This window comes from Trachinotus anak, unplaced genomic scaffold (genome assembly GCF_046630095.1).
Source record: "Trachinotus anak isolate AG129_WGS33_773 ecotype Australia unplaced genomic scaffold, CSIRO_AGI_Tana_v1 ptg000024l, whole genome shotgun sequence".
Classification (NCBI taxonomy): Eukaryota; Metazoa; Chordata; class Actinopteri; order Carangiformes; family Carangidae; genus Trachinotus; species Trachinotus anak.
In genome coordinates, this window is record NW_027273875.1 from 10,203,715 (window position 1) to 10,231,392 (window position 27,678).

General features: G+C 39.4%; 1 protein-coding gene across 1 annotated transcript in view; it reads right to left on the reverse strand.

Annotated features, from left to right (window-relative positions):
- Positions 1-12,010: 12,010 nt before the first annotated feature.
- Positions 12,011-27,678, reverse strand: part of fgf11b (fibroblast growth factor 11b) — a 39,815-nt gene continuing 24,147 nt past the window's right edge. The window contains exons 4-5 of the mRNA XM_071461305.1: positions 19,192-19,390; positions 12,011-19,092 (exon numbers count right to left, since the gene is read on the reverse strand). Coding sequence (XP_071317406.1) covers positions 18,956-19,092; positions 19,192-19,390 — 336 coding nt within the window. The 3' untranslated portion in view covers positions 12,011-18,955. The remainder of the gene's footprint in view (positions 19,093-19,191; positions 19,391-27,678) is intronic.

The window sequence follows — 27,678 nt, forward strand, 5'->3', positions numbered from 1 at the left end:
GGGGAGGGGATAAGCGGGGACGAGCTTTTTTAGGCGGTTTCTGTTACAGGTGGGCGGGGACGCGCACGCAGTTTCGACTCATCACGTAGCAGCAAAACACCTGAAGTTTCATGATGTAAGTGTTTCCGGAAACAGACCCCTACGCTGCTCGATACCATACATAGACAGATGAATACATCGATGGATAATCATAAAACATAGGCTACCAGAACAGACGCTGACTCAGTTTGTGAAACATCAACTAATCTGAATCACAACCCACAGCTACGAGATATTTTTAGAATTAGAAAATATATCTACAGTTGTATAATATATTTAAATGTTATATTATTTGATATTTCCAAAATAAAAGTGGACGCTTTCATTATTCATTTACTGGAACCACTGCCACTATAACACTATGTCAGCAGAAAACACGAATTTCTAAACCACAAGGCACTTTTGCCATTAAGGCATAATATCTTCCTTTTGTAAACAATCAGAATACCCACTACAGTCTACTAGATTCCATGACACAGTACTTATTGTAGGTTAATGTAGTAAATCAGAATTAAAAAATTCACCTTTATAAGACACAGACGTAGAGTGCCTAATGCTACTATTTGTTGTACACATATTTTCATGAACAGGTAAAGAATCGACAATGATGATAGGATATTGTCATTATTTTGTTGTGTATTGATGCGGAGAATGTGTGTGACATTGAAAACTGTCCAAATAGTAAGTTGCATTAGCTTAAGTGAAATCTGAGTAGGAAATGAGGTTCTATATAATATAATAATAGATTTAAAAAAACTGAGATGTGTCTCAGGTTTTATTATATATGTATATATTTTTTATTATATTTTATTATATATGGATAAAATAACACTGTGCAACTGCAAAATACTGTAATTAAACTAAAACGTTGTACTCTTGAACTGCTAAGGTGAGAGAGATTTAACAACAGACACACTAATGCACAAACTGATCAAGGTGAGCAAGCATATAAACAATAGGGTGTCAGTGTGGTGGGTTATAGGGTGTCATTAGCATAGGAATCCACTACCAGCGAGGAATGTGGCTTTTCACAAAACTGGAAATTGATTTACTAATTACAGTAATTTCAAGCCAGACACCTTTTGTAAAGTGTCGCATCCTTAAAAAAATAAAATAAAAATAAATAAATATATATATATATATATATATATATGAGAGTGCTATTTGTTTTACCTGTTTTGTCAAATATCTTACAGTGTGTTTGTTCATTTACAACCCAATGCCGATTCAACATTTTCATTACATAGGATATATCACATTCTGTCACACATGTAATTTTTGTTGCCCTTATAAATTCAGTATTCAGTGTGTGTGTGTGTGTGTGTGTATGTGTGTGTGTGTAGTTGTTGTGCTTAAATTGTAGCGTACAATAAATGCCGACTGCACTGACAGTAGCATGTGCTTTATCTGCCCTAGATTGAAATCTCCACTCTGCCACGGAGGAGGTGCATTTTAAAACCAGGAAATTCAACAAATGGCAGCAGGAGTGGCAGACTGAGAGACACAATTCAGAAACTAAATGTTCACTCAGGAGAATGGGTTAAACAACAGTTGTGAGTTTAAATACCATGCGCTGATGGATCCTGTTCACATTACTAGATATAGTACATCCAATTAATAGTAAGTGTATCAGATTTACTGTTGTTTCCTGTAGAGTGTTGTTCAGCCAGTTTTATAGACAGATATGGACCACTGTGTTCCTGATCAAGGCACTTTCCAGAACATCTGCTCACTGATCAACAGATCAATGAGCAGTGTTTTTGTAACAGCCAGTTTCCACTTCTTACTGTTTATTGTCTGTGACTCACTTCCCTGTAGACTTTTATGGGCTGTCGCAGTAAACAGTGAAAAAGAAGAAGAACTGAACTTCTTTTTTCTCTTACCTGTAAGTAATTATTTGTATGTTTTACCGTCAGCTTTGTAACCAGTATTTTAGATTCTTTTATATTCTGGCTTTACTTATGACTGTTTATGTGAGTGTACTGTATGTGACCACCCACCCCCTCCACTACAATAAAACACTTTCCTAGAATCCTCCATCAAAGTAAACACCGTCCTCTTGACAGAGTAGCAAAAGGTGGCAATCGAAGCAGTAATCCTGGAGGCTTGGACTGGGAGATTTATTTTCAGGAGCGCTGTGCCCTGAGGGAGTGTTGTAATCACATGACAGTTTGCTCTGAACAATTCACTATGACAACATGAGAGTAGACAAGGAAAACCCCGGGCTTTACTGTCAGTTTTCAGTCAGACAGAAATAAAGACTTCTACACCATGTGAGGTTTGCTCAGATTTTTGCTTGAGCGTTGGCTTATCAAATTAAGTCTTTGTTACATATCGTTTTTTTAATAGCACATGTGGGGTTTCCTTTTGACTTTATTCTGTGTGGCACAGATTCATTCAGTTATTTCTCCCGTCAAACAGGTTTGATTTGGCACATGCTGCTGTTTTGGCAGTTCTTAGAAAACATAATATGCCACTAAAAAACATTTCAAGCACAAACACGCCTAACAAGCACAGGTATGTAAATTTCTCGTTCTTCTCTAAATATTTACAGCTAGTTCCAGGTCTCGAAAGTATGATGACACTTGCGCAATTCTGAAAATTTTCAAATTGATACTGACAGTCACTCTCTGAGTCATCGTATAAAAACACAGGAAGTAAGCAGTAAATATTTTTTACTTGTCACGTTTCTTGACCGATAAAACGACTCCTCTGAAAACAAAACAGATGACACTGAATGGAATAAGTTTAGTGTTTACATTGCTTCACAGGGCGTGCCCACACCAGGTGAGCTGTCTAAGTCCTTTTCAACAACTTATTTACTGTGCTCTTAAAGGTAAAGCCAAAGCCAATTAAACAATTCATTAAGAGTGATTTTAAGGGTTGTGACTGTAGAAGTGGCTGAACCTCCAGAACCAGAGGAGTTGTTGTGGCCTTTGTTACTGAAGAAAATTTCTCACTAGGTTTGGTCATGTATGTGTGTGGGCAATGTAACTTTGTAAAATTGTTTCACACTATTAATAACTTTTTTTCCCACAGGAAATGAAAGTTAGTTCCACTAAACTACCTGAAAATCTTTCCCTTTGAAACCCTTTGATATTTTGAGTCATGAATTTTGGGTTGTTAACTGATTTTTTACTTTGATCATTTGACACTGGTGTGTTGATGTTACCGTAATGACTCACAGTAATCCTTCTACCCTGAGTGTGTATGTTGTACCATCATTCTGGGGAACAGGATATAGGACGAAAGGTTACACAAGGCCAAATGAAACAAACACAACTCTGAAGTGCAATGCTGTCACCTAGTGGTTACTGTGAACATGGACCCAAGCAACAAACAGCCATTTTGGCTCCTCATTTGTGTAAATAAGGCACCACATATGCTGTTTTCTCCCTCTGTGCAAATGGTTTGTAGCTGAGATGTTTGTAAGCTTTACTATTATGCTAACAGTGCACAGTTATTGTATGTTTGAAATAATTAAAAACAAAGATTTAACTGAACATTGTGTCACTGTATTGGGGGCCACCTTGAAAAATTAAACCTATAGGCTTAAACTTAAAAAGTGAAACATCAATTATATATTATAAAAGTAACATAAATTAAAAAAAAACTTTTACATCAAATCCCATATGATGGTTCCCAGGTTTGTTTGTACAGAAGCAACATAAACAAAGTTCATGAGTTACAAAATTCACATTTTAATCAAATTTTTTTTTTCATGATTATCTCAAGCCATAAGAAGCACTATACAAAACACAGGGGTCATGGAGCCATGTATGCTGAAAAATAAATTTAAAAATAGTAGAGCTTGTTCCTTTAACTCATTCTATTGTGAACCATTATAATCTATGTTTTTGCCAGTGTATATCAAATGTGATAAAATTGTGAATATTGTGAAAAGAGCAAACAAATGCTTTCCTCTAATTCTCAATTCACACAGGAGATACTTATTATTTATCTATAAATATAAACTGCAAGCTATAATTAACTATGATCATATTGTTACAATAAAAGGGTTTGAATTATATGCAGATTGACATATTTAAAAGTATTTCTTAACTAAAATTTCATTATATTATTTATAATTATAGAAACAAAGCAAAAAAAAACTTTCATTCTTCCCAATCAGAAATAAATGCACTAATGGCACCATTATGACACTTTTCATTAGGAAAAATGTCCACTGGAAAATAAAGTCAAATGAAAATGTAAAATAAATAACAATTCTGAATTTTGAAAATGAAATTTTGGTCAATATCTTTGACAGTTGCATCATATTGCAGTAGTTTTTCTTTGATATCTTTTGCTTCATGGTAGAAATGAGTGACACTGAGGCATCATTTTCCTCACCTACTTGCACTTCTGATGCCTCCCTTAATCACTTCATGGTTATTTTTCATCCATCTGATGCTGGTGTCAATCAATGAAAGACCAGCTGAATTGCATGTGGTGAAAGAACATCGGAGCTTGGAAAACCACAATTAAATGAAAAACATGCACATAAAACCTCCAAGGTTGTGATTTTCCCACGTTTGTTCAAATTTAGCATGTCTATAACGGAAACATGCGCACACTAAGGGTAATTGGTTCCTCCAGCTATCGTGAGAACTATATTTGGCTTAATGCTTTAATCCTTATTTGCTGCATTAAGAAATATAAAGCTCCATTCAGTCTGAGCGCAGACTGCTCCACTCTGTGTGGGTTTACTGAGAATAATCTTATATAAATGCACGAGTCATGCTTCCATGAGATTTGAGATGCCCCAGTACAGCACAAGGAGGATCAGAGGAAGAGAGGAGGAGAGAGGGCTGTCTGGCCCTGACTGGGGTCACGTCTCATATGGGGAACTCGTTGTGAAAGTCAGTGACAGCCCAGAGTGCACAATAATCTGCCAGATCAGATGCTGCTCAACTTAGCTTGTTCTAGACTATGACTTGTAGCTTAATTATCCCCGTCTGTGGGACATGAGCCATCATCCATTTACCATGGTTATCACTGAGAGATTGTAATGTCTAATTGACTGCCGGGTTGTGAATGAGAAGTAATTGCAGTTATTCATGCATCTGATATATTTTGGTTAAATAATCTTGGTTCTTTGAAAAGAGAGTTGACTTCTCAGTAGATCAGACAGACGTCAGTTTGTTAATCTCAGATCATATAAATATCTTGTCTGGGCTGGATGTTTTTAAAGTTTCTTTTTTTATTATATGCTGCCTGTATGTTTTGCAAAAATATAATAAATATTAATGCAGCTTTCACATTGACTCTGCCATGCTCAACATGAAATTACTTGACACATGACCTATCTGTATTTGTGTTCATATATTTTTATTTGTTATTAAAGGATTAATATCATGTTTGACAAAAACATGGATTGGTAATTGTAAAAGGTCATGAACCAAATTTGAGTCCACTTTTTGAAGTTAAATGACAAAATTCATCAGATTATGTTTAGTACAATTATTTCTTATAAGGAAAACCCTGTATTGAATATGATTGTGCAGAAATCAGTGTGGTTACAAGCTATATAGTCAACTCTTGGTTCTCTATCAGCAACCCTGTTTAAGTTTGTCTTGAAAGAGGGATGTTTGGTTTCAGAGGTTCTGCTATTATTTACCCTGTCAGAGTCAGACGTACAGTACCAATGTGGATGTGTTTTTCTGTGTCTCTACATGACACTTGAAAATCTCAGCTGAAGTTTCTCTAAAACCGATGATAGATAAAACTCACTCGTCCTGATGTGCTCCATCATCTTCATCATTAAAGCCATTTGTACCCTGTGGGGACCTTGCTGTGCACAGTATGTATGACTCTACCTTGATCAACTTTAGGCCATGTGGAACATTTTTCATACACATAATAATGTAGAGCCATAATAGAGGAGCTCCTTTCACAGCCAGTGCTGCACATTTTCCACCTGAAAACCTTTTCATTTACAAGTTACTATAAAACTTTATGATGATAAATTAAAGGAAAAACCAACATGAAGTGTGTAAGTAAGGTGTTGGGCCACCACATGCTGCCAGAACAGCTTCAATGCTCCTTGGCATTGATTCTACAAGTCTCTGAGCTTTATTGGAGGGATGAACACCATTCTTCAACGATGTCGCTGAGAGTGCTGTCTGACATGTCAATCCAAAATTTCCCATAGGTCTTCAGTTAGGTTGAGACCTGATAAGTGCAAAGAGCATAGCATATGATTCACATTATTTTCATCCTCATCAAACCATTCAGTGACCCCTCTTGCCTTATGTAGCCTACTATATGACATCAAGTCTCTCCACTCATTTTTCAGTGTTTTCCTTTTATTTGTCTGCTGTCTGCATTTCCAATACAGAGCATGAAACTGACGCACTGCACAACTGCACAGAGAGTTTAGAGCTGTTGCAAATTTTCAACTTTTGTCCCCAGTCGGGCTTTTACATACAGTATAATTAAAATATACAGCTTTCATTCTCATAAAACCACAATACACTGCAAATATGGAAATACAATGACAAAAAAAAAAAAAACCTGTAATTTTAGAGGACAAATACCTAAAAATTGCTACAGTTCTGTCTTGCTTTCAGCCTGCCCTTAATCCTTGTTATGAAGGATTTTATATCTGTAATTAATTTGATTTCAGTTGGTAATGTGTTCCAGAGTTGACAGCCCCTTATGGAGAAAGCTGAAAGCTGTCCAAATTTAGATCTATGATGTGGTATGTTACGGTTGCCATTCACCATGCTCCTAGTTACTTTGTTACTGTCTTGTCTTTGGATATATCTGGAAAGAGGCTCTGGGGCTGTTGATACATTTGAAGGCTAATTTGAGAAAACAAATATGAGTGAAGCTCTCAAAGCTAGATTGTGTCTTTTCAGGATGTGACAGTGATGCCACTGGACAGGCCTTTTGTCCATTATTTTCAGAGCCTGACTCTATAACGATGTGAAGTGTCCTGTCCTGACCTGGGCAGCCCTGATTGGGTATGTAGTGCCTGATTAATTTGGCACAATTAAGATTTGTCTTTACTGTCTTTCAAATCTTCTTCACACGTTTATAAAATCTGAATTGTCCTAAGAACTTGAAATCGAAGCGTGTCTAAAGTCTGCTACATAAATTATGGGTAAATATAATGATTATACAAAGGGGACGGGAGTTTTCCCTGAGTAGGTGAAGCGAGAAGAAGCTTGGCAAGGTCTGAATGTGACATCCACCAGCATCCTCCTGATAGGATGTGATGTAGCCATGATACCAGACAAAACCCTAATGGGGATAGCTACACAAAACACAAAAAGCCCACCTAATTTGGCAAGTAACTGGCACCTTAATCGAAGGCCACAACAATGTGACTACCACAAGCTAATCACTCACAAAAAGCTTAGCTTTTTTTTAGCTTAGCTTGAATCAGTTATTGGTGTAGAAACTATACCGCTCAATAAACATTTTAAACTAGTTACATTTTCATATGTCTACAAACATGTCAGGAGGAGATCTTTAAATTTGGGGCAGTTTATTTTTCCATTATAGTTGTACAGACGTTGAATTTCTGGTCTGGTTATTTTTGTCCATCTCAGTTTTATTTATTCTACTTTAATTGACTTTATCTACTTTTATCTACCTTTTTATCTTTTATCTTATCTTCATCTTCACTGCATTTAAAAATGTCATTTTCAATCCACCACGACTGACGGTGCTCATAAGGCGACAGGCTTAATGATGAGTGCTTGTAACATCACCTCCATGTTGACAGCTTAGACTTCTATGTGGGGCAAGATGTCCAGGATTATGGGTATTTCTGTGCATATTCAGTGTCAAGACAATAGGGAAATGTATGGCAATAAGGCAGGAAATGTAATCTATAATATATGCAATATAGTTAAAGTGCATATTTCTCACTTAAAACCACTTTTATAACCACTCTCATAGACAGAAGCTTTGGGCAGAGTTCATCATCTTGATGGTCTGTGGGGTAAAGCTTTTTCTGAGGTGGATCAGTCCATTGAAGGGGTAGTGAGGATCCTAAATAATCCCACCGGCTCTGGATCTGCACATTCTGATACACAGGTCCTGCAGGGCAATAGCCTTCAGAAAAAGGGACCAGCTAAGTCTCTCAGGAGTAACCTCATTACCAAGCAAAGACTCTCTCACTGAATAGTGAATGCTGTTGCTTTGGTTTACTCAAGTTCTGGCCTCCAGCTGGTTTGTGATTCTGCCAGGGTTCTCACAACCTCCTGGGCCCTGTTTAAGGGGTCAATATGAACACCTAGTCCCTTTTTCTAAAGGCTTTAGTTCTTTCCACATATGTATGCAAATTAAGAAGAAGGCACAACATATGCAACCACTGCTGTTCTGAATCGTGGAGGCCGAAAAGCAGCAAGGTCAAAAGGTGTCCGAGTTCACAAACGCTGGTCTTGCTTTGCTGCAAGCCATTTCCTCCACCCTCCCCTCATTTCCTGTTTGCTTCTACACTGTCATCTGTCCAATAAAGGCAAAAATGACCAAGAAAAGTCCACATGTGAGCATGGATTAGCCATCTATGAGATAAAAGCAGGATTAGGCAGTCACCCCAAGTTTCCCAAGGGTGAACCGCATACAGGCAGGATGCATGAATATCATACAAAAGCAAAAGCAAAGCCACCTGAAGAGATAGCATTTTCAAGGCATTCTGTACCAGCAGCTAAGAGGGATGGCTGGTGTGGGCCTCCAGAACTACAGCTAGATTCCAATATGGTGAAACTGGCTTGGAGAAAGGTAATAGTCTTGGTGCCCTTTTCATGAAATGACAAACCAGAGGATGCCGGCCTGTAGTTTTTTCTTCACGACAGGCATGGCAAGCTGAAATAGCTTCTGAGCACACTTTGATAGAAGAAATACCCTCTTTTTTCTTTTTTGTCAATTAGGTCTCAAAGAAAGGATAAAATTGCACCACCTGAATCCTAGAAGGAAATGTCCTGTGCCTCAAAGCACCATTCCTCAAACACTTGGTCATAAAGTGCCCCAGTGGATCATGCTTTGGCATTTTGAATAATGTTAATAACACTCTGTGATAGCCCAGTAGTTTTCAAATTAAACCTCTTGTGGGCCAGGCCCATAGAGTGAGCTGGTTTGCGTGGGAGTGAAATATCTGCACAGGTTCCTGAGAGAGGAAGTCCCTCCTCAACTGGAGGGACCAACTGGGAGGAGGAGCTGCTTCACCTCCAGCAGCCAGTGCATGAAGGAGCAATTAAAACCAGGGTCACATGTTTCTCCCTCACTCTGCACCATGAGTGGCATGTCTCACCAAACCGTTCTTACTTCTGGGGTGAAGCAAGAAGAGGCTTGCTCCTGAATGACAGCTGCATCAGCATCATGACTGTCAGCCACTCAAACCTGACATAATGGAATAAGTGCATCTGTGAAGTGGGGCTGTTCTGTGTATGTTTTTTGTCATATCTTTGGCATTGACATAAGATGTAGGCAGTGGTATTGGGCTGCAAATGATTGTTTCAACGTTTTTTTTTGTGTCTTTTTTTTGTGCTCTATTGGACATTTAGCAGAGCTTCATAAAACTTCATAAATACCAACTATGAAGGGCTGGTTATACTGGAAAAGAGGTGTTTCATACGATATATTGTCTGACCACTTCAGAAATCAGAAGTGTCTTTTGTGTCTATAGTAGGAAAACATTCATATTGTTACACTTGGTTGTTCACACGAAATGTGCCACAAAGAGTTGTCTAATGAATGAAAAAAGAGAGCTAGAGAGAAGTTCAAACCCAGCATACTTTCTCACTTCCTCAGAGCTGAACAATCACAGTGTGAAGTGGGTGCAACTGCCAGTTTTGGAGAGTTGGTCCGACACCTGACCCACCTAATCTGATGTTGGAAAGGTATGGTGGAGTTTCCAAAGCTATCTGGCCAGCTAAAAAGCAGCACAGATTTGTGTACTGGCCTCTTAACCTTAGCATTTAGTAAATATAGTAACTGTACCAGATTTTTATCACCTCTAGCCTTTTCCCTTGACTTTGACAAGCACCAGGCTTCTCCTGATGGATAGGTAAACAGCAGTTTAAAGATGTGCAGCAGTCACTTATGATGTGAGGTGGTAGGTGCATGAATGTGTTTGGTCCCTGACCCTATGGTGATCATAGCAGATGCTGTATCTCAGACAGAGAGGTTACAGCTTGGCTGCATGCTTTTTCCTGCCATGGGAGTCTGGGGCACATCAGCTCAGTCCTCTACTCAACACTAACCATGATAGTGTTAACAGGAACCAGGGCCCTTATGGCTATACTTTACTTATTAACAATACCTCAAAAGAAATACAGATCTCTACATGGTAAACCTGTGAAAAGCCCTGCATATATGTATTAACCTCCTGAAGTTAGGCTGACTGATCAAGGATTTTTCTTTTCTATGGGATAGGTAGGCTACAGTGGGCAGTTTTATGACTGAGTTGATGAAGTTAATTAGCAGCAACAAGGTTAAGTGAGCTTCCACCATGTTTTTCTATAGACTGTCTTCAACATTAGCTCAATAGCTAAATGGAATGTGTTACAAAATGAAAAATAACAAAAATATCAAACTGATATCCAATTGAAATCTAACAATAAATTAATAAATACACATAAAATAGCATACTGTAATCAGTTTGTCAGGGACTACAACAAATTTGAGATAGCTTTCTTTTGTAGTGCATAGTCTAATGTCGATATGTAAATAATTCAAATCGTGAACAAAACAGAAAAACAAAAACAAAAAAAAAAACAAAAAAAAAAAACAGTAAAACTCTCGTATTAATCAAACAAACAAACAAACAAACAAACAAACACACACCCTGCGTGTCGACGGGGTTCAGATGGCGGGCAAACCAAACTGAAGTTGGTGTAGAGAGGCAACACAACTGAGACGTTTTTGTTGTAAGGATACAAAGGAGGAAACAGACGGCTACAACAACAGTCTACGAGAGGGGAGGTGGTGAACACACATATTTTGAGAGCACTTCGGAGGCGGTGGGACCTCACACAGGGATTTCGATATTGGACCTGGTGCTAGTTTAAAAACTAGCTTATGTTTAGCTAGCCCTGCTGAAGAGGATGAGCATGAAGAGGAGCCAAGGCACCTGTGAAACCCGCTTAACTTAAGTTAAGTTCAGCAACTGCGCTTATATGGGGTTTATTACTGCACAGAGGAATACAAAGAAGAAGCACCTGGTCTAAGGTAAGACAACCTGCTCTAAAATATTAGAAACACCTGTCAATGTGATGTACTCCAGTACAACATCACCCACAATGACTTCACTAATAAACATTATCACCTGTCTGACAGTGTCAAGAAAAGTTGAAAAGTTACATGCTTTGTAAAAGTAGAATTTGTGGCAGAGTTGCTGTATTGGATTGCATTAGATTGTACAGATGTACCCAATAAAGTGTCCAGTGAGTGTACAAGCCTCCTCCTCATGCCATCTCTCCAAATAAGTCAAAACCTTCTGAAACCAGCACTGCTAAACTTACTATTTAACCTTCCTTAAAACTGCTCACACTGACATAAAAAGCACAGTTTATTTGACTCTGAGAAATGAGGAACAACTTACAACTCCACACAACAAAACTAGTCCATTAAAGACAGAGACAGGAGAGAATGGGGGCAGCTGGTTCAGCCTGCCACCGCTGAGACCTGCACAGCCTCCAACCTCTGTCACCTGTCTCTCTTAGCTCACCTGGGACATCCAGTCATTTATTTTAAAAACACTGACATACTTTCTAGTAGCAATCATAACTTTAACTTGGATGTAATAACCTCTCTTGGATGTAATAACCTCTCAAAATCCCTTTCCCTACTTAAATATGTATTTTTGTGATGTTACATGGACTAGACTATTGATATATAACAGCACAGAAAGAGGAAGGACAAATAGGCAGATGACCTACATGGCCTTTACCAAAAAGGGAACTAATGCAGCATTTTTTAAAAAGAAGTTAGACAAAGAAGACAAAACATCGAAGGGCACAGTTTACAATCATACAAATATATGTTATTTTATTGAATAATATTCCATAATAAGACATCTCCTTTCAATTCATGTAGGAGTTATTGTAGAAATGTACACAGGTCTGATGGCAAACATGGAGCGAGGGTGAATCGAGGGCTTGATACTGAGAGGGAGTCATCCCTAATGAGCCAAAGAACAGTGACATATGCATGCTTTGCAAAAAAAGATTTCCATGTCAGTCTAGACAATTATCAGTTATTGTTGCAGACCACTGCAGTGATTGCCTTTGTAGCCTGAAAATCCTGATTGTAGTTTGTTTGCCTGTTGAATTAGTTTACCATCCTTGAATGCAGGCTGTTAGTTCTCGATGCATATTGCTGGTCTTCTTTCCTGCTTTGCAAAGTGGTCAAAAAAAGCCACGATGTTCCTGCTGCTTGTTTTGGCTCTTATTGTAAAGAGTCCAACAGGTGTCTAAATCCCTGGTAACACTCGGGAGGTGCCTGAGGATTCAGGCCTTCTCTCTGTGGCTCATCAGTGCCAAGGCCCATTGTCATTTATGGCTTTTTTTTTGTTATTTTTTAAAATGTTTTTTTTTTAAGTGTCAGTTTGTTCGGAAGACAAGAAGATTGGCTTGAAAGAAACCCAAGTCCTTAATAGTAGGAGAGAGAGAGGTTGTGGGAACTTTCTGGAAGACTTGCGTGACTTAAACTCTTGAGACCAACAAGGCCATTGCTGGGTATGACAGGACACATGTTGGCTTTAGGAACTGTTATTCTGCTGTTTCCACTTGAATACATTGCATCTTTCACAAACACACAGCTCAGTCGCACAGTGGGATTCAGTTTGGGTGAAGTTCACTCAAGAGACAAATCAGTGTGGATACAGCAATGCAGACCAAACATAAAAACACAAAGGGAGGAACGTTTGGGGAGAAACAACTATTCTGTCTCCTTCTGAGGAGGAAACATGACAAGGTAGAGCAAAGACTGAAAGACTATAAAAATCATGAACACCGATTATTGAAGTACATTTCTGACAAAAAAACAAACAAAAACCAAACAAAAAAGCATGACATAGTACATTAGATACACACTGTTTGTATTATTGACAAAACATACATGTAAACTGGCAGCATTCTGTACATTTAGGTCATCCAGACAGGTTTTGTTGTTTTGAAGTACTGTATATTGCCATGTATACTGATCAAGGAGAACACTTTACATCTGTCAAAAAAGAAGCCTCTCACTTCAACAGTATCAGGCTGCAGGAGCAAAAATACTCTACAAGTACAAAATAAATAGTTTCTGCATTGTGCCCTTTTTAAAATGAAAGTTTATTTAGTTAGAAATGTTCAAACACAGTGTTGCAGCCAAGGCTCAACCTTGCTGAGGTGTCATGCTTTCAGTATTTTATACTGAGGAACAGTGAGCATTGCACACATACATTTTGTACTGTAATTTAGGGACTGATATATGTTTTAATTTTGATGATGTTGGCATTGTTCAGTTGCCACAGTCAGTTCCACAAAATTAGACCCATAGTTTCTAACTCCACATACTGGATGAATGTCAAACTGTATTTCTTTTTAATTTTTTTTTTTTTTTTTTTGAAAGCCCTCATTAAGAGTGTTACCCTTTGGCAACCAGCTACTTCCATTAGAGGGAGCTAGTTATACACCAGATTTTCCCTTTAACTTGTCAAACTGCATGGCACATATTTCTATCTGCATATTTTAAATACGGTTTGAACATCTTGGTTCCAGAGCAGTGTTTGTGACAATGTACTGACACTGACTGCAGCACATCAGAATGAAGCACTGTTTTTGAACAGTGATGAGCAGCTATTAAATCACAAGGGTCTGCAGATCAGCTGGGTCATGATTCTCTTAGGTAATTCACCAAACCTACGTTTTCCCACTTTGAATGAAGAAAAACACAATAACAAACTCCTACATATAGACTTAAAATCAAAAGATGCATAGCTCAGAATGGTCTCACGTCACAGATAAACATTATTGTATGCTGTTGTGTGGTATTGTTACACTGCACTCAGTGCGATTAAAATGCATTAATGGATCTTTATAGTACACTCAAAATCAAACGTTTCCGAGATTTGTTCCAAAAATGTTCCCTGGATGTTGGTTAGTTGTTGTACAGTGCAATAAAAGCTTTAAATCCCCACTGTGATTCTCAAACACTGTGATGACTCAGCGGCAGTTTAATACTCATTATTGCCTGTTAGTCCCAGTAACTCTGAAAAATTAGGGGGATTCCCTGGTTGTTTCTCATAACCTTTTAAAAACCTCCCAAGACAGTCAGTTTTAAATGTATTAAGCAATGCCCAGTGCTTGTAAGGTGCAACGTGCTTCCAGTTTTTTAATGATTTACTCTTTTAGAAGTCTTAAATTTGGGGAGGTGGTTCATGTTATGAACCTGTATTACCTCTAACAGATATGTATCTTAATGGACAGTATGGCTGCAGTTACAAACAAGAGGAAGCTGTTTGACAGGCTCAGTGTAGAGGCCCAGCGGAAAAGAGAAAAACTCTTCCATCTCTTGTCGTCCAGCTGTCTCCATGTTGAGTTTACAGATAGAAATTAGACAACAGCGCTCTGAGTTTATTATGAACAAATAGATTTTCCTGTCTGCGGCTGACCTTGGGGAAATTTTTGCACCCATCAGAGGGTGGCTGTTCTCTCGTTTATGTTTTATTGAGTCTATCGATCACTGTTTCAATCTCATGCCCTTTCTTTTTCTCCTTGCCTCTCTGTCTTGTCTTACCTTACTCTTAATCACAGATACTCACACAGACACACAGACCTTATAAACAAACCGTAAGTATACACCTACACAGGCAACACAGTGTTTAAAAGAACGTTAATATGCTGTAGATACTGTAGGATGTGGGTAAGGAGGTCTGTGTAGGAAAGGGATTATGACTTTAAATCTCTCATGCGTGGGCACACAAACTATTATTGCACATTACCACTTCACTATCCAGGATCTGTCAAGCCCTGATGCCCCATAAATGTATTCTCAATGGCAAAACAGAGCAGTTTCTCACCTCCCTAAACAACAAGCACAAAGATCCTCTTAATATCACTTCCACTTCATGGCTGTCTTTCTCTGTGAACCTCCAGCTGCCATTTTCTCCCATAACTTTTACATTCAAGAGCATAACTAGTTTCACTTAACAGCTGCATTCACTTGCCTTCATTGCACTTACTCAACCTCTCTGCACCCCTTACCTCACATGCATTGTAAGAACTTAATGTTCTGTTAAGCTCTGCCTCTTACAGTCTACTTTTACTTCATTCTTCACTTCACATTCAACATCAGTCTACATGACATTCTCTGTTCTCATCTGTCTACTTGCAGCATCTCCGTCTGACAACTTGCTGTGCCATTTTTTACCTCGATGATTGCTAGCACTGGTTGCTGTTTGGGATTAAGAAATCTGTGGAGGAATATGGACTTGTGACAGTGACATTTAAGTCACAGTGACGGATTGATTCTAGAAGTTTACTTAATTTGTCTCAGTGTTAATGCACTGTAAAGCAGAGCTGCTACGATTAGACGATTAATCGATGCATAAAAAAATGAATCTGCAACAATTTTGATAATTGATTCATCATTTTTGTTATTTTTCAAGCAATGTGGTGATTTAATACTGCACACTGTTTTAGATCATTGTAAAGTGAATAGCTATGGGCTGTGGACATCCTTCTGGGCTAGGGCTGAAAAAAATCATATTGTGATTGTTTTGGCAGATATTACGATTGTGATATGAGTCATGATTTATGTTGGATAGATCGTTTTTGCGTTTCATTTTCACTGAAAAAAATTTAAAAAAATTTGATTGTACCAAAAAAGCATGTTCCCCTCTGGGACAGACATTGCAATTACAATTACATTTAGATTAATTGTGCAGCTCTATTCTGGGCTATGAGACATTATAGCACTCGTTTATTTTTTCACCACTTTCTGACGCTTTATAGACCAAGAAGTTCATTGAAATAAGATAATTAAATAAGCAGATTAAACAAAAGTGAAAGTAATCATGAGTTACGCCCATCTATATAGACTAAGAATAAAAAATGCCATTATGTCTTATTTTGGCATTCAAGAGTCCCTTGCTGTCACTCAGTCACTGCTTTGCACCTCCAAGTGCTTTCCTTATATAGAACGGACTTAGGATCAACACTGAAATGTGAACTGGCATGAAGAAGCTCCAGATGGAACACAAAGATTGAAAAGTGTATGAGCACTGACAGCTAAAATAAGCCTATAACATTGTGTACTACCTGCTGTGCTCACACTGTGCAGTTAGTAACGCGCAGTTAGAAATCATACTAGGACAAGATTCACCGTGAAAAGGCTTGACAAAAATAAGTTTTAGAGTTTTATAAGTCTACAATGCAAAATCCACTGCAAGGACAAAATATCAAAATTTGAACTGATTGATATTCCTCCTGGAAAAGCCCAGAAAATTAAAAGAGTTAATGGAAAAAAAATGCAAAGCCCTCAAACTAATTTCCTCCATAGAATCCCTGTCATAAATAGCGCACAGTGCCTTACATGCTTCTTTGTCTTACATTCATTATCATATCCACATGCTGCATAACACCCTGCCAAGAATCTTGCTTACTTTACTGCAGAAATTCCTTATCAACATTCCTCAAGAATACACCTGCTAATCCTTCACTCTCTCTAAATAACTGTCTCCATGCACTGACCTCTTTACAATTCAACACGCAATTTCAGACTTACTTTTATCCTCCATACAGCACATTCACAAAGCCTCTGTTTCACATTCTGTAACCCATCTTCACATTATGTTACCATTAAAATGAGATACCCTCCCCAGTGCACTGAACTTGATTTTTAGCTGCCATAATGAGCATTTGCACAGTTCGACTTCCACATCTTCCAACACTGCTCTTCCTGACATAGCAAGGGACTTCCTGCTGCCTGTGTTTGTTGGTGGTATCCATGAACATTCACTTTGACTGAACATTGTGGTGACATTTTTTTTCCCCTCAGCGGCTTAGCAGAGCGGACAGCACCCAGCAACACACCATACTGAAATAACCTGACAGCTCCCATTTAGAGGCCTCAACTTTCATTAGCTCATGGCTTATTTTTCTAACAAGTCTCCCTGATTGATGAACCCAGTGCAAATCAAAACATTAGGTAACAGCATCGAAACAAAATATTAAATTAATGGAAGTCTGCTCTGTTGGTTCAGTCCTCATGAGGTTGCCCCGAGATCCTCCTCCCTGATGTTTGAAAAATTTCTGACTCTCCAAAGTCAAGTAAAAATCTAATACAACATGGATGTTCCCCCAAGTATCACCTATTCACAGACAGACATATCAAAGACACACAGGACGCGTCAGAGGTTACGTGCAGCACCTCTATCTAACCTCTGTACATGCACTCGCTTACACACAGAATCTTACGGGGCATCTATACTGTAGAAGACATTAGCACACAGGGGTTAAAACTCAATCACACCAAGACATTCACTCAGACAACCACATTTCTGAGGGTGATTCTTCCACAAGGTGATGTTATAAAGCTAGTGAGTGGATAAGCTGCCAGACATCCTCAGAATAACAAGTGCTCCAGCTCAGAGGCTCCTCTGGCTTTGATGTTTGGCTTCAAACCTGACTTTATGCTGACAGCAGATGCTGAGTGAAGTATACACTACAGCTCCTTTTTCATGTGACTTGAGTTCAGATCCACTCTGGATTTAAAACATGACCCAGTTGTTCATTTGTAGCTTTTAATGAGCTAGTGCAATAATAAGTGGTCACCTGGTAAAGAAGAGAGGCTGGAAGGAGTGTGTCGCTCACTCTCTTACTCATTCACACACTCATTATTTTATTTTTATTTTTTATTCCTGCTCATAGGTACAAATATTGCTCAGGCTTTTTGATCCTTTTAATAGGAGTCTGGATTAAACCTCTAGTAATTTAAGATCTATTTTATGGCTCATCTTCACAGGAAGAATGTTATTTTATTTGATCTTTTTACAGGCAGGGCCTCTCTCATGAGCTTCATAAAATTTCTATCATACTCTGAAATCCAGATTTTGTCATTATCAGGACCATCATTTATAACACTATCAACACTGCCTTGTTGTTTTGATCTTATTATTGTCATCTTAATCGTATTTTACAGACAAAGTTTCCATACCCATGACTTTTCCCATCTGATTCGATTAGTTGAAATATTCATACAAAACACAAACCAAATGAAACATTTGAAGTTTGGAAAGTTAATGTCATTAACTACTTTTTAAATAATTTTGTGTGCACAGTTTCTCATACACTCATCTTGCTCCGCTGACCTGACCTGACCCGGGCTTCCTGCAGATATCTTTCCTCTCTGAGCTCTCTCATCTCACTTTGAGCTTTAGTTGACCTTGGTGATTGGCTTAGCTGGTTGGCAGATGGTGGGAGGAAAGCTGGCTGAGCCACACTGTCACCAACTTTAGGGCTCAAGAGGGGGGCCCATGGGTGAGGATTATGATGCCGAGTCAGCGCTGGAAATGCGCGAGTTGTGAATATTCAGTACAATAGAGCAGACGGTGGGTAGGCATGGGAGAAAAGATGAAATTGTCAGCGGGACAAAGAAGCTTGAGTATGACAAAAATGAAGGAGACTGTGCATTAAGGAAGTCATAGGGGGCAGAGAACAGTGGGAGGGGAAGGTGGTAGTAGTTCTGGCTTGGGCGCTGGGTTTTTTTTCTGTGGTGACAGGTGAGGGGGGGACTCCTCTCTTAGGCCGTCTTGGCTGCTGATGGACTGCTGACCCTTTACGCCTCAGCATCTTGTAGTGCACCTCTGGAATGTGGTGGCCTGTGAGGGCCATTCCCTCAGCCACCTTCAGTGCATAATTGGTGTCTGGGTTCCCAGTGTCACTGCTGTCCTTTGTCCCACCCTCAGTCTCCTGTGCTATGAGGCATCAGCCTTGGGAGCTTCTTTCTGTCCATTCTTTAGGGAAGGTGAATCTGATGTTTTCACTGTCTTCCGAGGAGGACTCACTGGTTCACTGGCGAGCTCATGCAGTGATGGCTCCTTATACATCGCAACTGTGAGACAAAGATAGAAGCTGTTAATAATTAAGGAGGTGATAAATAACTAAGAAAAACTTGTTTGAATTTTGCTAAATTGGCGTAAAGGACACAAACCCTCTATAACTTTAGGCAGGAAGTGTGCAGCTCCTTTGGTCTTCTTTACCCGGTTGCCCTTCATGACCTGGCCATCACGATTGATACCGATATACCAGGAGCGGCCAGACTGGGTCTGGCGATACAGCATGGAGGAGTATGTAACGTAGTAGTTCTCAAACACACTCTCCTTGAACTTACACTCTGGAGTGAAGTGCTCCTGAAAAGCAGAGGGGTAGAGGTGCATGCGTATTAGCAAACAAAGCATGAGAAGAAAAACAATGTGCAAATGTCATCGTAAAACAGTAACAAATCTTATTATTCTTTGAACATGAACTCCAGTACATGTAAGTACACACTTGAAGGAAGAAATACATGGACACACGCAATGAAAAACGTTAATTAGGTGACTTTTTCCTGAGGGAAAGGATGGATAGAATTATATCTGGACTTGTGTTTCTCTGTAGGCATGAACATCCCAGTCCTTTGGGAACAGCCATACAAGGTTGTATACTATACAATGAGATACAGCATTAACATCTCTGCTAAACATAACACACCCCCAAAGGAAAAGAGCAGGGAAGATGAAAAGCACTCAAACACTTACACCTACACCAATACAATAACCAATTAAATCAACACACATATATTACAAACTGTACATATAAATGACTCATTCTGACATTCTGACTCTGTTCACTGCTTCAGAGGCGTCACAAGTTCAGAAGAGTAGTCTATAATGAAAAACCTTACAGCTAATGGGCTCAGTTTTTAGGAAATATGTTTTTGTTCTAAACCAAGTCCCTGTAAATAACACTATTAGAATAATTATTTATGCAAAGTGTATATTAATTTGCTGCATGTATCATGGCAACATGTGTCATCATGTCCTGTATATATAATATATATATAATATGTTACTGCTCTGTTTATAGATAAACTAGTGACTTCAGTGAATACTGTAGTTACATTGTGTACCATGGATAGCCAAGCTGTCAGCGTATTTGTATTAAAATGGCTTCTTAGTTAAAGTTGTGGGACCTTCGTCATCATGGTTACAATAATAAACACATGGTTAAAGCTATGGAAAGATCATGGTCATGCTTTTAAAAAAGGACCTGTGATCAGGGGTTGTAAATAAATACTGCTTTATTTTAAGAAGTCACATGTAGGGATGTCACGAGAACTGATACATCGGTACCAGGTTGATCCCAGAATACTGAAAATTCTGATGGTGCTTGTTTTTCTACAGCACCGTAGGTCCTAAAGGTGCTGTAGATGTCATAGGTACTTCAGATGTGATTCTTGCAAAATTGACAAGGGCAGTATAAAAACCTGACAAGTGCTCTAGTTTGACATCAGATTTGAAGAGAGGGAGAGAAGGGAGGCATGAGAACAACATGTGAACTAGCACCAGCAAGTGCGGGTGCAGCAACAGGTCTGTTATAGACCTCCAAAAGTCTGTATGCAAAAGGTGCCACAGAGCATTTCAAATTAAAGGAGGAAACATCTCAAAGTTATCTAAGCAGCTCAAAGACAGACATCTGGGTCTGTACAGTTCAGGGTGAGTGAGTTTCAGTTGTTAACTTCATATTAAGAACATGTCGTCAAAATGTTCAAGTCCTGAAATGTTTGTGTTGTTTGTGAATTGCGACAGCTGGCATCTGTTGTAGCAAAGCTCCACACACATTCATTTAGGCTAATGTCAGCTTGTTTAAGCTAACACAGCGACAGCTCATAAGACGAGCTGGACGCTCACAACATTAGCGAGCAACCGTCATCACCATTCAGTCTTATAATTTGACTTTTTAAATGAATATGTTCACACCTTGTTTAAAACTACTGCTTGCACACTGAAATGTAGAATTTCATTGGTATTGATACCAACTAGGGCTGCACAATTAATCAAAATATAACCGAAATCACAATATGGCCAAGTGCAATATCCAAATTGCAGGAGTTGCAGTTTTTTTTGATGAATGTAAAACATGTAACTACATTGTTGTGCATTGTTACCACCATAAGCTACAGAGATGAAATCATATTCTCCATGTGTGAGGGAACATGCTTGTTAGGAGCAAGCCCCAACAAAAATCATATCATCCACATTTTACATTTTTTTTCATTGACAGTGAAATGCAAAAATGATTATTTCAACTGAATTGTAATATCTGCCAAAATAATAGCAATATGACTTTTTCCCCTTTTTTTCTGTTGTCCTGACATCCCTAGTCAAAGAAAAAAGATTTAGCAGGTTTTCCCTCAGGTTACGTGGAATACTAGTAAAATTCATCCTTCTTCCTTCTCTCAAAAGAGAATTATCCCTTTAATACAGACTATTCTCGTGTACTGTCGATCGTCCACGACTGGCTAAATCTGAATAGACATTACAAAATCTAATTAGTAAAGCTTGGATCCAATCCAACAGTTCAGCTAGCCATTGTAAATGATCACTTTCCTGCAGCGCTTCCCCTGCCTCTCTGTCCTCGACATAAGGACCACTGAACCCTGCATAATGTTGACTGGTGATATTAACCAAGAGCGACAGATATACATCTCTCTTAGTCTCCATCAGGGTCTCGACAGGGTCCTTCCCCTGTCAGAGAGCAAAGCCAATCTGCTGGATTGATTAAGTGAGAGCAGCAGGGCAGAAATGGCTGAGTGCAGAATTTCTCTCAGACTCAGGACGACAGAAGAGGGCCAAAGGATCACAACTCGGCATAGGAGGGCTTTAATAAAGAGCCAAAAGTAGATCGAGAAGGCATAAGAGACCTCCAGTTTCACACTTATCACAGATCATCACCTTTCTCCTTCACTGGGAGGCATCATCTTTAGCTGAAATGACAGTTCAGGACTTTGTGCCCTTTCTGCATCCACTCTTGCCCTTCTGCTCCACCACAGTTTATGCCCGTTTAACAGCTGTCTTCCCACCATAAAAAACACACCCCTACCCTTAACAAACTCTTCCACTCCCATCGCCACCACATTGCACAGCTATTTTAAGATCCTCTGACAGGTTTGATATCTTCTGCTGTGCTAACACAAAGAGGATGGGATCGATAGATGATCCGCTTCATTCATTATTAATCAGGCCAGAGAGCAAGAGGGTGGGAAGTGCGGGAGACAGAAGGGGAAAGGTAGGAGAGACAGGAAAGAGAACAGAAGATCACTTGGAGAGGACAGAGGGGTTGCTGGGTAATAAAGGAGATTAGTAAGAGAGAGAAAGGGAGAGACCTGCTTCTTTGCATCTCCCCCAGGACCAAAACACTGGGCAGACAAGGGCTTTAGTCGCCAGCACCCCACGATGTGACACTCATGTCCCTCCTGAAAGAGCACCCATCACTCCAGTAAAATACCCTTCAGCTCAACTTCTGAAATGACACCAATGATAACCCTCTCCCAAGTCATCCTATAATTACCCTTCATAATCAGTCCCCTGAAATTAGCCTAATGATAGAACCCATATCTTCTGTATTTCACTCAAGTAGTCTCCAAAGGTCTGAAGAAAAAAAAGACACTGAGAGAGCAGACAAGACAATGAAATAACTCTCCTTAAAATAAAGTGAGTTTTCATGATAACCAAACACAATGGCCAATACACCTGTCTCTAAGTGATACAAATATGATGCTGTAATTATCCCCATCTCTGATACTGACCTTGAGGTAACCTCCAGACCTCTACAGAACTACAGAGACTACCCACGGTGCAGCCGCTGAGGACATCACTCAAACCACCCCATTTACCTGCGCAGTTAAATAATTGCTGAAGATGTGTTGAGTGTTGCACATTTTTAAGAGTGATGGCAGAGTATCTCCACCTAAATGGTGGGTGCTCATACTGGAAATGAAATAAAAACCTCTCTCCTCAACCATGATTTATTGAGCGACTTTGGTAGCGTCCCTTCAATGTGTCTCAAGCCAAAAAATGAATTTAAATGAAAGCAAACGAGAAAGGTAATATGTAGTGTTCGTGCTGAGAATCCTCAAGATGGGAAGAACCTTTTTATGATGCAGAGCACCATTCCAACTGCCCCCACCCCCACCACCCAACACACAACCCCTCCTTCTTCATCCTTCGTGTCTGATTACATCTATTCTACCTGCTTCGGGAAGCTTAACTCTCCATGCCACCATACAATGGGGTTGCACTTACTACTAAATAAGGACAGTGAGGTACTAATAATACACACTCTAGCACTCATAGGGCACGGTTGCTCTGAATATGACTAATGTCTTTCCCTGCATATAATTAGGATATCAGAACAGAAATGGAAGTTATGACTAAAGAGATAGAGAATCCATGCATAATATTTAATATCTTGTTTACTTTGACTTCATCATGCATGCACAAGCATGAAATCAGAACTAATGCCCCTGAAAATGTAGCTCTACCTCTGGAATTCAGAACATTTTTTTAGCATTTTTGACGTGCAGTTATTTGCAATTCCCTATTTAGACAGCAGGGGTCACAGTGTCATGCAGGCTCCCTGCATCTATTGACTGTCCCAACAGCTCCCTGGGTAATCTATGGGAAACTGTGAAATCTGCCCAGCTGCAGTAATCCCACCATATTCCCATTGTACTGCATTACTGCTGCAGCAAGCCACTGAAATGTAAAGCTCATTCACAACAATCCCCTGCTACACAGACGCACATGCACATAATCTGCGTGCAGTGCAGGAAGCCGCCAGCAGAGCATGTTGCTGATGTTGTTGTTGAGCCCGATGTAGATGCACTATGACACGCCACGTTACGCAAGTCAATAGGGCATAGATGTGTTTATTAAGAGGGCTTTGCAGAGAATGAGACTGACAGTTAATACTGTCTAACACCACACATGTATAGTCTGTCTCTGATGCTTTATGATAGCCCAGGGAGGCATGATGCTTGCATGACAAGAGAGTGGATGATAATGTGCAGGGACTCATGCCTCTGCTGTGTTGATTGACAGCTGGAAGGCTCCTGTCAATACACCACAGCTGAGAGGAGTGGTAACTGACATCCCCCTCTTCGACCCTCATTGACAGAGGTGACCAGCTGCACACTGCCTCTGCTTTTAATTTTCTGTGACACAGAAAATACTGGTTAATTGTGTATCATCATCACCATAGCTATTTCACATCTCTGCAAATCACAAGAGCTACATTCTATAATATCCCTTGGACAAGTCTGGAAGGAGAGAGATGGTAAAAGGTAGATCATGAGTCCATCAGGAAGAGAGGTTTTGCCTTCCCTAAGTGCTCTTAATTGGCTGCCTGGCAAAAGCTTTACGTCTCTGCACTTCATCTCTTTTCTCTTGCTCTGGCCAATTATTCTCTCTGCTACTTTTTCTTATGTCCACATTTTCTTCTGTCCTGTGATAAAAGTGATGCTATCTCGCTGCTGGTGTTGTCCTGCATCTCAATGCAATCCTCCCATGAAAAGAATAGAGAGGACATAGCTTTTCATCAAGAGGTCTCTTGCTCTTTCTCTTTCTTTATCCCTTTCGCATGTCTATCTGTCCGTCTTTCTCACTCTCTATAACACACGTGTCACAAGCCTATACAGATAACAAACAATAGTATTTATTGTCTTGTAGTTATTTAATGCACGGTGGCAAAATCTTTGCCCAATCCAAAAAGCTGTTCTTAGCTTTCCCTGTGAGACACATCCTCAGCAGTTGATTTAGAGCGACCAAAGACAGTCTGCAATGAAATTCTCACAATGTAATAACAGCTGTAGCCTCCTGAGTTTTAGATTTTACAGGGAGGGTTAGGAACTATAGTAGGGCTGCAAATAATTGATTATTTTTATTGTTGATGAATCAATCAATCTGCCAGTTATTTCCTTGATTATGATTCTAGATATGTAAAGAGCAAAAAAATGGTGAGGATTGTCTGTCACAGTTTCCTTAAGCCCAAGAGGACCCATCATATTGCCAGTTTTGTTTGACAAACAGTCCAAATTTCAAAGATGTTGAATTTACTCTCACATTAGACTAAGAATAGAAGTAAATCCACACAAACAACAAGGTAGAACTGAGGAATGTTTGGCATTCATTCTTTAAAAATGACACTGATTAGAGATTAGAGTGAAAAATCAATTAATCAACCAGGAGCACTGGACTACAGAAATGCTCAGTCCCCTTGTGTAATTGTGCCTAATGAAGGGTCTTCTCTCAAAAATAATCTTTATGTATATATATGATATTCTCTGTCACAAGATGTCGCATTAGACCACTGCCATCTCAGTCCAAACAAATGCTTCGTCGACCTTACCTCCAACCTCCCTTCAGCCACAACTCCCCACTCCCTTCATGTTGTCAGCAAGGTGTTACAAAGCCCAATGAAAGCAGCCACTAAACACTTAACGTGAAGCACAACTGAATAAAGTTAACCTGTGAACACGATTGCCAACAGAAAACAATCCAGCCACAACCATTAGCCCACTCTAGCATTGCCGTGATATGCTCCACGGCCATGAGGCCAACTAGTGATGAAGGAAATTCTGCGAAGTCTCTTTCTCGTGTGTGGGCGGTCCCCATGTCTTTATAAAAGTGGGGACTAACATGCTCAAACACTGACATGCACGCATCGCTGTCCCATAAACCAAAACAAAGAACAGAGAAACTCAGATTAAACACAGATGGGGTGTGACTTTGTTCTCTGCTCAGGACACCATTACTCCAAAGAAAATAGTTCTTTGCTGGTATATATAACCCTAAATTAGTGACAGCTGATATGACCTCCTCGTGGCAACGTTTATTATCTCTCTATCTGAACAGAGTTACTCACTGGTGCGCCCAAATGGTTTTTTACACCTCACACTAATTTTCACTTAGATATGCAGCGTAATACTCTGTGGTGAAGAAGAGCAGCACTGTAACACTAGCCGGCTGAGGTGAACAAAACAAAATACAGTACAGAAAGAACTGGAGTTTGGTTGGTTTTAATTCAACTGATTACAATCCAACAAACAAAGATTTGAATTTTAATGTATACAGACCTGTAAAATGTACACAAACATCTGCATGAATGCAACAATATTTACAATAATAGACAAAGATTATGACTAAATCTTAATTGGCACTAAAATTGCTCCTGTGACCTTGTCGACAGTCTCCTTCAACACAAGTCCTTTTCTCTGGCTCTCTCTCTTACCCAATCTCTCTCTATGTCTATGAGGAGTTTTCCAGAGCACATAGATTATAAAATGGGGCAGGAATGAGCCAAGTTCTATTTTTGTATCAGGATCAGCCATTTCCTGTTGTTACCTACAGGTAGTGAAGCTGAGATTTATGTCTAAGGAAAGGCAACGGTGGACTTCCTCTGCTTGTTTGCAGCGTCTGGCCCAGCAGCCTGATCACTATATGTGTGTGTGGGGAGGGTGTGAGAGAGGGATTCAAAGGGGATCTGTGAGATATTCAGGAGAAAACAATAACCATCAGTAAGCAGCAGAAGAGTAGTATATGCGAGAAGATGAGAAAATAGCTGGAGGGAAGCGACTAGTCACTCTGTCAGTCACCTTGGCTTCTCTGAGATTGACAGCGATGTGCTTATTTACCATAAATGAAACCATTACTTGTCGGTGTCACATACTCTCTTGGCGTGCTTTTAAATGTAAAAGCAAATATGAACACGCTCTCAGAGCACAAAGATGTGTGTTAAGGGCCATATCGTGCCACCTGCACTCCCTCCTACACCAACAAATTAGTACATCAGAGACACTATAGAGAATAATACGGTATCATAAAATCAAACATGCATGATATTATATGAGCAGACAGCTGTTGTACACCACCTATATATGTCATTCCTGTGCGTGTATATGTGTGTGTGTGTCAGAGAGAGGAAACTCTCTGAAAGAGGTCAGTGTGGGATTCAGTGCAGCTATTGACTGCTGCTGAGGAAATCCCTTCTCCTCGCTGTTCACAGAGGCAAAGCACCAAAGTCTAATGCATGCTAATCAGGAGCTCAGAAGATAATAGGAGATGGCATATTTGCCATAATTCAAGATTTAATTCACATATGTACAGATGATGCTTTCTCTTTGCATTCACTGCGTTTGCATACAAATTTCCATATGTTCAACACAAACCTAACCACTAGAGAGACAAATACACAACATATTTATCTCAAATCACTGACATAGATTTTTACATAGAGACCCCGTAAACGGTGCATTAATAATTCATCTTTGATATTTCATTTTTCATTTATGCTCAATAAATGAATGTGTGAGTGATCCCATATAGGTATGCTGTATACTATATGCAAGGACATGATGTTTTACTTATAATTTTCGAAAACACATAATCTAACTTGTTATAGGTATTCTAGCCCCAAAGACTGTAGCATGTTTACACATACACAATGAATTATATTACTATTGTACTGTTAGCTTTTACAGAACTGTATAGATAACAATGGCAGCCACAGTAAGGTGCAAATAGTCTAAATTTCTGAACAAATCATCTAAATATTATCAAAATCACAATAAGTGCAATATCCAAACTGCAAGAGCTGTAAT